Source organism: Periplaneta americana, chromosome 10 (genome assembly GCF_040183065.1).
Source record: "Periplaneta americana isolate PAMFEO1 chromosome 10, P.americana_PAMFEO1_priV1, whole genome shotgun sequence".
Taxonomy (NCBI): Eukaryota; Metazoa; Arthropoda; class Insecta; order Blattodea; family Blattidae; genus Periplaneta; species Periplaneta americana.
Window position 1 is genome coordinate 146,837,897 of NC_091126.1, and position 12,700 is coordinate 146,850,596.

General features: G+C 33.7%; 1 protein-coding gene across 1 annotated transcript in view; it reads right to left on the minus strand.

Annotated features, from left to right (window-relative positions):
* Nucleotides 1-12,700, minus strand: part of LOC138708079 (uncharacterized bromodomain-containing protein 10-like) — a 63,874-nt gene that overhangs the window by 10,899 nt on the left and 40,275 nt on the right. The window contains exons 12-13 of the mRNA XM_069838232.1: nt 6,921-7,075; nt 6,662-6,828 (exon numbers count right to left, since the gene is read on the minus strand). Of these exons, the coding sequence (XP_069694333.1) occupies nt 6,662-6,828; nt 6,921-7,075 (322 nt within the window). The remainder of the gene's footprint in view (nt 1-6,661; nt 6,829-6,920; nt 7,076-12,700) is intronic.

The following is a 12,700-nucleotide window of genomic DNA, read 5'->3' on the forward strand; positions in this document are numbered from 1 at the left end:
GCAGGAACCTGTCACCTCAATTATAATATGGGTGAAGAGTATTACATACTAGGCAGTACAACTTCTAACACCGATATGGAATTGCTGGTCATTCAAATAGCTTCAGGTTTCAGCAGAAGTTTTAATTCCCTCATTCAGGCAACTGCAGTTCTTGCTATGTTTGCTCAAAATTACTAGTCAGATGGCGCACCTTTTAAGTGACTGTGCTCTTTTCCATCATCTCTTTCAGTATTTCAGTACTGAATAGCGGACCCAATTATTTTATTATAATTATAGTCAGTCATCAAAAATTATTGATGCCCTCTGCTAACAAGTGACAACAAGAAATTCGAAACCTTCAAACCAACCAGTGGCGGTGCATCAATAAGAGCACAAGAGCACGTGAACACCTTGTTTCCATTAATGAACGACTAGTTTTATTATTTGATACCGTATTGACGTAGTGGGGATGTATAATATCAGAATCGAGTATTTTAAACTTCCCACATCTTGCATAAACTTCTTATGTAAACTTGGCAACATCCGTTCACGTACAAGCTGTGCTCTTTTCGAGATGGTTACAGGAATTTCACGCATGCGCAGGAGAAAATTGTTTTTAGCTGGCCGCTTATGACTCATCAAGAGCACAAAGCGTTAAGTGAACATGATGAGTACCTATCCTACAGATGTCAGGTGCATCGGTGCCTATCGTTCACATGCTATATCTCGAGGAGGAAATTTAAAAGCCTGTAGATGTCTGCATCTGACTGTAGGAACGTTTACTTTATGTAGATGTGTGTGTACAGTGCTGCTACGAGAGTGTAGTTTGTGAATTACTATACTTCAGTGTCGGCATAATAGCATAGTTTGGCTTTCAGACACGTGCTGGCTGACTGTGGTGGTGGTGATGGTGGTGGTATGAATTTAAGTATCTGTATGGTAGTGTATAATATTTAAGAATAATATTTACTGGCATGTATTTATAGTAATCAATCTATGCGAATGGGATTACAGTACTGGTATAGGCTATAGTGTATCAGTGTGTTGTGAATCAAAATATATTACTGAACACACGTGTTTGTAAATAACGGGACTGTGGTATGTATTCATTATTAACAAACGTAAACAATGAACTCTGTTCAATGAAATTTGGAACAGTAAAGAACTGGGTAAACTGGCTTACCAGGAAAAATTGGAAATAGAAAGACCGAGTTTCATTAATATTATTATTATTATTATTATTATTATTATTAATACTATTGTTATTATATGTCGTTTTGAATTTATATACGGTTTTTTCGATAGTGAAACATTGGAATCCTGACATTTCATATTAGACTAAACGTACAATTTCAAATTCTTTTCGATTTTTGAACCACAAAATTGTGAACACACATAATATTTTATCACGAGCTGTCACTGAAACCAACTGTAAACCATGATTTAATATTGTGTATAAATGATAGCACTCACATCGTCAACTATTAACTTATCAATTAGTACTAATAATAGGGCTTTTGATACCAGTTATACCTGGTAAAAATTACTTCTCTTGACAGCTGCACTGTCACTCATACAGTATACAAGGGGATACAGTTACTGCAATAGACAACATATTTATTGGAAAAGAAAGAATAGATATATCTCAAACACCCCAATAATTAATGGTCTTTTGGATCGTGATACTCAACTCCTAAATATAAATATTAACACATCATAAGAAAAAAAAAACCAACTAAAGTGAGAGATTCAGAAATATAAACCCGGAATTATTAAATAATTTCGAAATAAATCTTAAAAATGAAACATGAGAATCAGTATATAGTCAAAGTGATATGAACAGTAAATTCAACGAGTTCCATAAAACATTTCTAAATATTTTTGGATCCAGTTTTCTTGGTAAAGTATAAAAATGCAAAAATATGCAACAATAGATGGATTACAAAAGGTATTAAAATCTCATACAAAACCAAGAGATCGTTATATATATACAGAGCAAAAATAACAATGATACAAACTTGAAACAACACTATAAAAATTATTTTAAAATATCACACAAAGTGATCCAAAAAAGCTAAAGAATTACGCTATAAAACAACAATACAAAACTCTGATAATAAACTCAAAACAACTGAACCATAATTAAAAAGGAAAGTGGACGAACAAAAAGTAAAGTAAAAAATTATACCCTTATATCTAACAATACAAAAAAAGTCAGACTCAAGTTAAATTGCAAATATATTTAACAAACATTTTCTTAAAATAACTGATAACCTCAACATCCCCCAAGATAATGTTACTAACACTTTAGACTTTTTAACACAATATTTTCGAACAGAATTCCAAAATATTCAAATATTTCCAACAAACAAACAAGAAATAATTGCAATTATTAAAAATCTAAAGTCAAAAAACTCCTCAGGGTATGAAGAAATAACAAGCAAAATATTAAAAGCGAGTTCATATATTATAGCTGGGCTACTAAGTTATTTATGTAACTATTCAATGTTCAATTAAAATATTAAGTGGTTATTCCTATCTTCCAAAAGGAAGAAACAATGTCTCCAGAAAATTACAAACCCATATCACTTCTACCAGTCTCCTCCAAAGTCTTTGAAAAAGTAATGTATAAAAGATTATAGCATCATCTAGAAAGATACAACATTTTAGTCCCAGAACAGTTTTGATTTAGGAAAAATAAATGCACGTAAAATGCAACATTCAGTTTAATTGACAAAATTCTGGAGGCAGTTAATACAATATTACAAGTTGGAGGGATATTTTGTGATTTATCCAAAGCATTTGACTGTATAAATCATAAAATGCTGCTAGACAAAATATATTATTATGGAATTAAAGGCATTGCACAACAATGGTTTCACTCATATCTCATAGATAGGAAACAGAAAGTGGAAATCAATGCAACTATGAAATCTACCTCGACATGGGGAACTATTAATAATGGAATTTCTCAAGTATCAATATTAGGTCCCCTACTTTTTCTAGTATTCATAAATGATCTTGGCCTTCTAATAAAAGATGTAGGTCATCCCATATTATTTGCAAATGACACAAGTATAGTAATTACAGCCAATAACTCCAAAAAATTCCAATCTTCAATAGAGGAAATTCTCCTCAAAATATGTGACTAGTTCTCAGTCAATAAATTAGTATTCAATTGTAACAAAACTAACGTAATTCAATTTAAATCCTGTCCAAATTCAACCTCACAAATATTCAACCCAATAATTAATAACAGGTCCCTAATACACACAACAACAACCAAATTTCTTGGCATACAAATCGATAATGTATTAAATTGGAAAAATAATATTAAAATAAATTACCACCCCCATTAGATTTATGCAAAAGATAGTAAATCTCAATACCTTAAAAACAATATACTTTGCATACTTCCACTCGGTAATGAGTTTTGGAATAATATTCTGGGGAAATTTCATAGATAGTAATAGTATATTCCTACTACAAAAAAGAGTAATTAGAATAATAGTAGGTGCCAAATCTAGGGAATTGTGTAAGACTATTTTCAAAAATCTACAAATAATGCCCATGGCTTGTCAGTATATTTTTCACTAATAATGTTCCTGGTATGTAATTGTGAAAACTTTGTAACTAATTCAACAGTTCATAGCAGAAATATGCGTCAAAAAATTACTTTCATACTCCATCGGCATGTCTACCGTGCTATCCAAATGAGTGTGTTATATAGCAGTAAAAATTTTTAATAGCCTTCCTATGGATATAAAAAATGAAACTCAAAACATAAGAATATTTAGGGCCAAACTAAAGAAGTACCTAATTTCTCACACCTTCTATTCTGTAGGTGAATTCATGACATTCAACAATGCTTCATTGTGGGCGTTAATGCATAGGATGAAAGTAAATGGTTCTAAAAGTAAATCTATAACATTTTGTAAAACCCGAGAGGAAACTAGTCTTAATTATGAATTCAGTGGTGTTGTAATTCCGCAAGAACAATGTTGTAAATACCTAGGAGTGTATTTAAACTCCAAACTTTCTTGGGGAGAGCATGTTGATAATGTTACGGGTAAAGCATGGAGGGCACTTCACTTTATTATGAGAATCTTGAGAAAGGCTAGCCCCAAATCGAGGGAAATAGCATATCTAACAATAGTGCGACCGTTAATGGAATACGGAACTACATGTTGGGATCCCTATAGAATATATCAGATAAACTCCTTAGAAAGAATCCAGTATAGGGCAGCTAAATTTGTTAAAGGTAAAAGAGAAGATGGGAACGATACGATAAAAGAACTTAAATGGGAAACTTTGGAAAACAGACGTAGGAAAACTAGAATAACATCATTGTATAGAGCACATCTAGGTCAGAAAGCATGGGTAGACATAATGGCTCGGTTAGAAAAGCCAACGTACTATGGTAGGAACGATCATGATTTTAAAATCAAATGTAGGAAACAGAAAACGGATGTAGGTAAATTCTCATTTTTAAATAGAACTATAAATGATTGGAATGACCTACCTGCAGCGGTCTTTGAGGGCTGTCCTTCCTTAAGGAGATTCAAGAATAATTTAAAAAGTTGTGTATAAAGTGCAAATTAAAATTAAGGCGACATTTAACATTTAATTTTTTAAGGTGACATGTATTTAATTAGCCTGACGAGTTACTTCCTTGGTTTGAATTGTAAATTATTTAAAAAGAGCGTGTAAGTGGGTCTTAGACTAGAAATGTTTAGTTTAAATGTAGTTCTGTTTATAAGTACAGTATGCATAAGGGTGTAATTATTTGACTTATTTGAACTGTTGTATCAGTGAAGCGTGGTGAGTCAGTGAAGTTACGGTTTTACAGTGCAGTGAATAGTTCCGATCAGTGATAATTTATAGCGTCAATGAAATGTGTTCTATAGTGTCAGTGAAATGTGTGCTAAAGTGTCAGTGAAATGCGTCATAGTGCCACTACAGTGACTGAGATGAGAATAAAGTGAAAGACTGTACCAAATCAATTCTTTCAGCTTTTCATAGTGCATGGGATTGTTGAAAGTTTTGTATAGTAGTTTGTAAGACTTTCCAGGTTATAAGGTCCATAACAAAATGTCCACAAGTACAAAAGATCCACAAAAAAATGTCCACAAACTAAATAGTCCAACATTTCAAGTCCTACATACAATTTGTCCATGGAGTTAAAAAGCCCAACATCTATGTAGTCCACCGTATTACAAAGCCCATCATATGAAAAGGTCCATACAAAAAGGTCAAACACACAAAGTTGTTCAACAGAGATGAGTCAATAAGAAAAAAAGTTTGTAGTTTTAGTATATTACCTAACTGCAAATAACACTGAAAATACTTACCGCACTATATATGAGATAAAAAATTATTCAGCACATTTAAATCTCACTTGCAATCCTATCTATACAATGTGTGATTTTTAAATCGCCAATATGAATGCTTGTCGACTGACATTCCCTCAGCCAGTAGTGAGTGGGTGTCTTTTCCACTTTAATCAAGCAATATAGAGAAATGTAGTCAACAGGGGTCTGAGGGCACAATATTTGGATATTGAGAACCCTGATGTAAGAAACCAAATCCAGGAAATTATGGAACTGCCGTTTATTCCGCTAAATGACTTGCAATTTGTTTGGGATTTATTAAATGAAATATTTGTGGACGATGTCTTGGATTTAGCATCTTACATTAAAATTACATATATTACTGGTCATCCGGCAAGAGGGTGAAGGCAAGCAGTTCCCCCTAGATTTTTTTCTGCAACATGGAACGTCTATGAATTAGTAATTAATGGCAGACAGCGTACGAATAATGTAGTTGAAAGATTCCACTCTCAATTCCAACGACTAGTGGTGGCACATCACGTGAACATTTGGCGATTCACTAGCCATTTGCAACAACAGCAATTGGAAACAGAACATTTAGTAACTCAGGTCCTTGGTGGGCATACAAATATTAAGCGGCCAGTAAATAAATGGTATATCAATAATGAATTTTCAACATTGTCGGTAGTTACCAAGATTACAAAGATAGGAATGAAATTTTTCGATATCTTAGAGTGATATCATACCACAGGAAATTAAAATGAACAATAGATGTATCTTTTGTATTACATATGTAATATGTATAACATAATTGAAATGACAAATTTCTCAGCACTTTCCTTGCACTTTTCCTTGTCGGACATTTTAGGGAAATGGACGAATTTATTTGTGGACATTTTTAAACGTAGAAGAGGACTTGTTGACAGTGAACTTTTCATGTAAGGTCATTTTTATAGCATGGACGAATTTTCTATGTGGACATTTGTAAACGTTGAACATTTTCGTAGGAAGGACCTGTTGCAAACTGGACCATATCTCACTTAACCTACTATTAAGATTTTTTTTCTTTCGTTTGACATGTTCCATATTCTAGCTGTGAAGCAATGTACGAAAATCATGAAATGTAAATAAATACAATACAATACAATTATTGACTTCAGAATTGCTGAAATCTAATGCTGTTTTTTTGCACGAAATTGGAACTACTCGATATTTAATGAGGAAATTCTATGAAAACTTTATTTGAAACTAATGAAATGATTAAATAATTAACCTATTTCCCCTGACTGTATAGTTAGGTACAGAAACCCAGCATGTGAAACACATCTGACATACTTATTAATGTCACTAACCTTCAGTCAAATGTTCATCCTCTGTTTTAACTTCAGATAGTTCGAAGTCTTCTACTGCATCTAAATTTTGAGGACATGGGGCTTCAGGAGTGAAACACTCAGGGACATCTACTGGCTCCTTTTCATCTAGCCAGAATGCTTCGTCTGGATCCTCGTAATCAGCAGGTCTGAAACAACCAAATTAAACTTACCAATTCCAAAACCAATATTATTCAAAGAGAAAGTATAGGCCTAGTCTTTGTGCTACAGTTTTCATTACCGGTTCAAATGGCTCTTCCATTCTGAGAACAACTTCTCACGAGTCATCCTGATGCCCATGATCATTTTTAGCTCCACAGATTCTAGGTCACTCAGGAGTGCTGTTAGGCGCCGAACAAGTCTTGCTTCACATGCAGGATATTTCCCACGCCTTGCCTGCAAGGTATTATATAGTTTTAAATTACATTGTTAAAATTATAAGGTGCTCCACAATTCATAGATGATGAATAAACAAAAGTGGTGAATCATTTGCCCACATGAATACTCAGGGCCACTGAGAAGGGGGGGCAAAGGGGGCGAGTGCATATGGGCCCGTGAGCAATAAGGGCCCGTCAGATTAAGTGAGTCTGATTACTTTTTAATATCATGAATAATTATTTGTAGATATATACGGGTACTATAAAATTTTGTAAGAACATTTGTTACATAAATTTGACATATTAACTCAACAATACTTACTTACTTACTTATTTACTTACTTACTGGCTTTTAAGGAACACGGAGGTTCATTGCCACCCTCACATAAGCCCGCCATTGGTCCCTATCCTGAGCAAGATTAATCCAGTCTCTATCATCATATCCCACCTCCCTCAAATCCATTTTAATATTATCTTCCCATCTACGTCTCGGCCTCCCTAAAGGTCTTTTTCCCTCTGGCCTCCCAACTAACACTCTATATGCATTTCTGGATTCGCCCATACGTGCTACATGCTCTGCCCATCTCAAACGTCTGGATTTTATGTTCCTAATTATGTCAGGTGAAGAATACAATGCATGCAGCTCTGTGTTGTGTAACTTTCTCCATTCTCCTGTAACTTCATCCCTCTTAGCCCCAAATATTTTCCTAAGAACCTTATTCTCAAACACCCTTAATCTCTGTTCCTCTCTCGAAGTGAGAGTCCAAGTTTCACAACCATAAAGAACAACTGGTAATATAACTGTTTTATAAATTCTAACTTCCAGATTTTTTGACAGCAGACTAGAAGACAAAAGCTTCTCAACCAAATAACAGGCATTTCCCATATTTATTCTGCGTTTAATTTCCTCCTGAGTGTCTAATAGTAGAATTAATACAAATTACCACTTCATATGTAAATATTTGACTTTTATATAATAGAATATTGGTTTCCCGCATTAACGTTCACCGACACGACAATTGAGGGCCCCGGCATTTGCCTGAACTATGTTCCCGTCATGTACCGAAGACGTTCAATTATTTATTGGCTTGTCCTTTTTAACTACCAACCCCCACTGCAATATGCTAGTGGACCCTCCCAAACTGAAGTCGCAGGATACGTTTCTTTTTCAGTACATTGTATGTTTCGTGTCAAAACTTTCGTCTTTTCATTGTCGTTTGTCTAGTAAATTCTGTTTATTAATATTACCAGTTATAGTTAAACTGCACAATGGACAAGTACAGGCATAAGTCAGGAGCTGAGAAGCACAAGGAGAGACAGAAAAAATTGGAAGATATTAATATGGGTACTAGACTGCGTGAAAAATATTATGGAGACAATAACAAAGAGATCAGTGATGAGCCGAAATATTTAAAATCAATTCATGCCTCTAATTTAGGGCCAACCCACTGAAACCCATGAATCTCCTAAATAGTCTGAGGGAATTAAAACTGGACAGTTTATTTCCAAATATTTGTATAACTATTACAATATTCTATACAATTCCTGTGACAGTTGCTGATGCTGAAAGATCCTTCAGCAAATGAAGAAAATAAAAAATGTGTTCAGATAAACAATGTGTTGAGAACGACTGAGTAACCTTGGCCTCCTTAGTCTGGAGAGCGATCTTGCTAGGTCTTTATATTTTGATGATATAATTGATGATTTTGCATCAGTGAAGTCAAGGAGAGTTGTTTGTTGATGTTGGACTGCAAGTTAGAAATTACAGGTGTTTAGAAATAATGTTTTATGAATATAATGTATTGTGCTAATGTGAAGTTTTGCTAAAAGTTTTCAATGTAGTAAAAGTGTATATTTTTAAGTTCGTATCTGTGTATGGGGTTATCTTTTATTTATTTTGCAAATAATTATTATGATTAGAATAACTGGTAACTTGTAATTGTTACTTTTTTCAACAGGGGTCCGAGTACAATACTGCATAGGGACCCATAAATTCTGTTGGCAGCCCTGTGAATACTGATGTAATGCATTATCACATTTACGATATCGGTATCAGCATTGTCATTAATCCTACTATAGCCCTCGACATTTCCGTATTCAGTATCACATGACCATCAATAGAAACAGCCCATATATCATACGAATAATCCCATATAACAAATTACCTAGACATCTAAAAACTGTACTTTTCATATGAAACTAAAAAAATACTTGATAGAAAAATGCTTTTTGCTTTTGGAAGTCGGATATGCTGCTTATCGATGTTGGTTTTAAAGTATCTACTTTTGAGCAATCTAACTCTATTCCATGCCTGATCTCCATGACATGTCTTATAGTAAATGCTGAAGGGCTCATCTGCAAGAAATTGAAGCAGACACACCTTCACGTATGGCACATTACTGTAATTAAACATTTTACTTTGAGTATGGTAGTCGTGGAAATCAGATACTGTCATCTGAATAACTGTATAGGCACCGTGCATGGGTCTCAAAATCGTACTGGTGGCGCCGCACAGTGTCTCAATTCCTAATTAACTACAGGCTCGCAGTCATTCAATAGTCATGTGCGATATATAAATTAAATGCGGCTTTCTGCCGATAAAAAGTTGTAATATTAGTAAGAATGGGTTCATTGATTCATAGTGTTCTGCCCAAGGGCAGGTCTTTCACTGCAAACCCAGCAATCTCCAGTCTTTAATTATTTTATAGACTCAGTGGAAGGTTCACTACTGCTAGAGGAGTGTAAAATGTTAACTACAGAGTTCCTGAAATATTAGTGAAGTTGTTTGGCATTTAAATCAGATTTCAGACCATTGAATGAGGGTGAACAGTCATATTACGAAAACATTGATATAATTATATATTTTGATGTCATGACGTGTGTAATATTTGTGTGTATAATGTCCCCATAAATTACGTATTTTAATGTGATTTAATTCTAAAAGTAGTCTTAATTACACTTCCTGAATAATGGGCGACTGCAAATTCTCTAAAACACAACACATAATGAACAATACCATCAACATACTACCTCTGATTGAGGTTCTGGCTGATATGTACATCTGTTATCAGGCTGTACATCTCACTTGACGATATGTGTCAGAGGAAGAACAATATTGTTTGTATGCATCTCAAGTCTGACTAGTGTAATATGTAGCTAGTAGGCGATATATGCAATGGAAGGGAAAAGCAATTGCCACCCTACCCCATGATATTCTGGCCTAGTTGCCTCATAAGTGGTGCCTTGTTGGTATCTCTTGTGATGTTCAGACTTCTCTTTGGACAGTTGAATAAACAACAAGATGATCAACATGCGGAAGCAGTTCAATTGACAGTTTGTGTAAAATGTTATACTGTATATTTTAATTCGCTGAATGAACCTTTCAACATGAATTCGAACACTGGCAACGCTGTAAGTAGTTTCGACTTCTTCAGCTGTTAATTTACCATCGTGCAAATACGGTGGATCCCTTTATCGGAGAGGTTTGTTATTATTCTGGAAAAACCTGACTTCATCACCACCTTCTAATAAAGTCAATAATCTGCAATCAGTTGTTATGAATGTGTCACTAGATCTGCCTCGGTAGCATTTAGATTTGAAGACCACCATCTGATCCACATTGGGTGGCTGTTCCACTTCTTAACAATTAATTGTCACTCTACATTTTTCAATATTGCAGGCATTGTTTCCTGAATACTTTCTCTGCTAGACCAAAACCCAAAATTACAGTAACCATTGTGGATGTCAACAACATTAAAGTGGCGGTAAAACTACATTATAATTATAATTGTACGATTAACTCCGAACATCACCCTCATAGCAGAATACAACAATCCAGTTTTCATTTTAATTGGAAAATATGAGTAACGATTTTCTTTACTAATCGTACTCTTGGGCAGAATTTTTCGAAAGCTTTTGATATGAAATTCACTAACAAAAATGGCAAAAATAATATGTATGGTCTACATCTTGGGGCGTTTCAACTATCTATGGTAGCTATTTTTGGTTTAAATGATAGAATTGTAAATATTTCTTATTATGATTCCACGGGTATGATTGTTTCAATTGGCAGCAATTTTAACAATATATTCGAAACCACAAATGTCACTCCCATTAAGTCTGGTAGTTCTGTCCCATCTGCACTTGAAATCAAGAATTAAATATCGATATGAATACATTTAAAAATAAGTATATTATTATTTATTGTTGCTAATATTATACATAATATATATGTAAAGAACTCAGTAATTATGTACTTTTTGAAATTTAAATGATAAATTCCTGTCGTCGTTAACTTAATGGTTATTTATAAACATAATACTATATACATTCTATTTTTTATACCAGGCCTATTATATAATAATACTATGATTACAAGCAGTGTAGCCTTATTTACTTTCGTCTGCATATTGCATGGATCCACAATTAGCGTCGTTGTGCTTCAGTTTTCTCTTTTGGGAATGAATAAAAATAATATCGGTTGGTGTGTTCCTATAAGCATTACTACACTCAAGAACACAGCAATTTGCATTACCTTTCCGCTTTTTAGGATCATCCATATTTCTAATCATTTAACCTGAGATGTTAAGTATATTCATACGCTTCAAGCACAACTCTATCGCTGCTGTCCCGCAGTTAGTAACAACAGTCGCCATCAGAGGAGCTTGCACAATCTCCTGTTGCAAGGGAGATGAAGTCTAATTAGAGAAATTGGAGACCAAATTTTAACAACGGCACTAGCAATGTCGTTTCCAGATTTATCACACATTACTTCATGCCATATAGTGCAAATATATCATAGAAATTTGTTTTACCAGTTAATGATTGACATACACCACTCCAAATAAAACTGCTATTTATTAAATAGCCTACAGAAATATTTAAATTAGACATTAAATGTAAGTTATAAATAGAATAACGTTATTTAAGAGGTCTACACTTCTACATGTTTTTCTCTTAACTTCTATTATTTCCCTTCGTGGAATATATTCTGATCCACTAGTAGCATATTCTTCAGATGATATTTCACTTTCCATGTTATACAATCAAATTATGTTAAAAATCGAACAAAGAAAATATGCGAGGGAGACAAAACAATAGCTTTGTTACAGATAGAAGCCTCTGGTTCTCAGTTTTACCAACAAATGAACAAAGAACGAAATTCAACTGCATAATACTGAGAGATTATAAACATTTTGGACAAAATAGTCAATGATAATGATAAACATTACTCTTAGAACCATTTAACACAAAAAACAAAAGGAGTACAAGTGTAGATAGAACCTTCTGGTTCTAACCTCACGATATAACTGAGTAACACGTCAACTCATTAAGAGGTTAGGTACAGCTTACAGCAGTAAAATTTTTGGAAATATTCAACATTTTTTTCCTCCATTACTGTATCTTGTACAGTAATGAAAATTGATATGTGTAAAACAATGTCCTTCTGCTATATGAAAAAAATATTTTTACGATTTAAAAAAATTACTTATATTTATTTATTTTTTTTTTTTCCAAAATTAAAAATGGTGGCAGTTCACTGTGCTGTGATGAAGCGTTTCCCTCACAACTCATAAACTTGTTAACTTTTTCATATTTTCTCTCTTTTATTTTATTGCCGAAACTCATATTTACAATATCATGC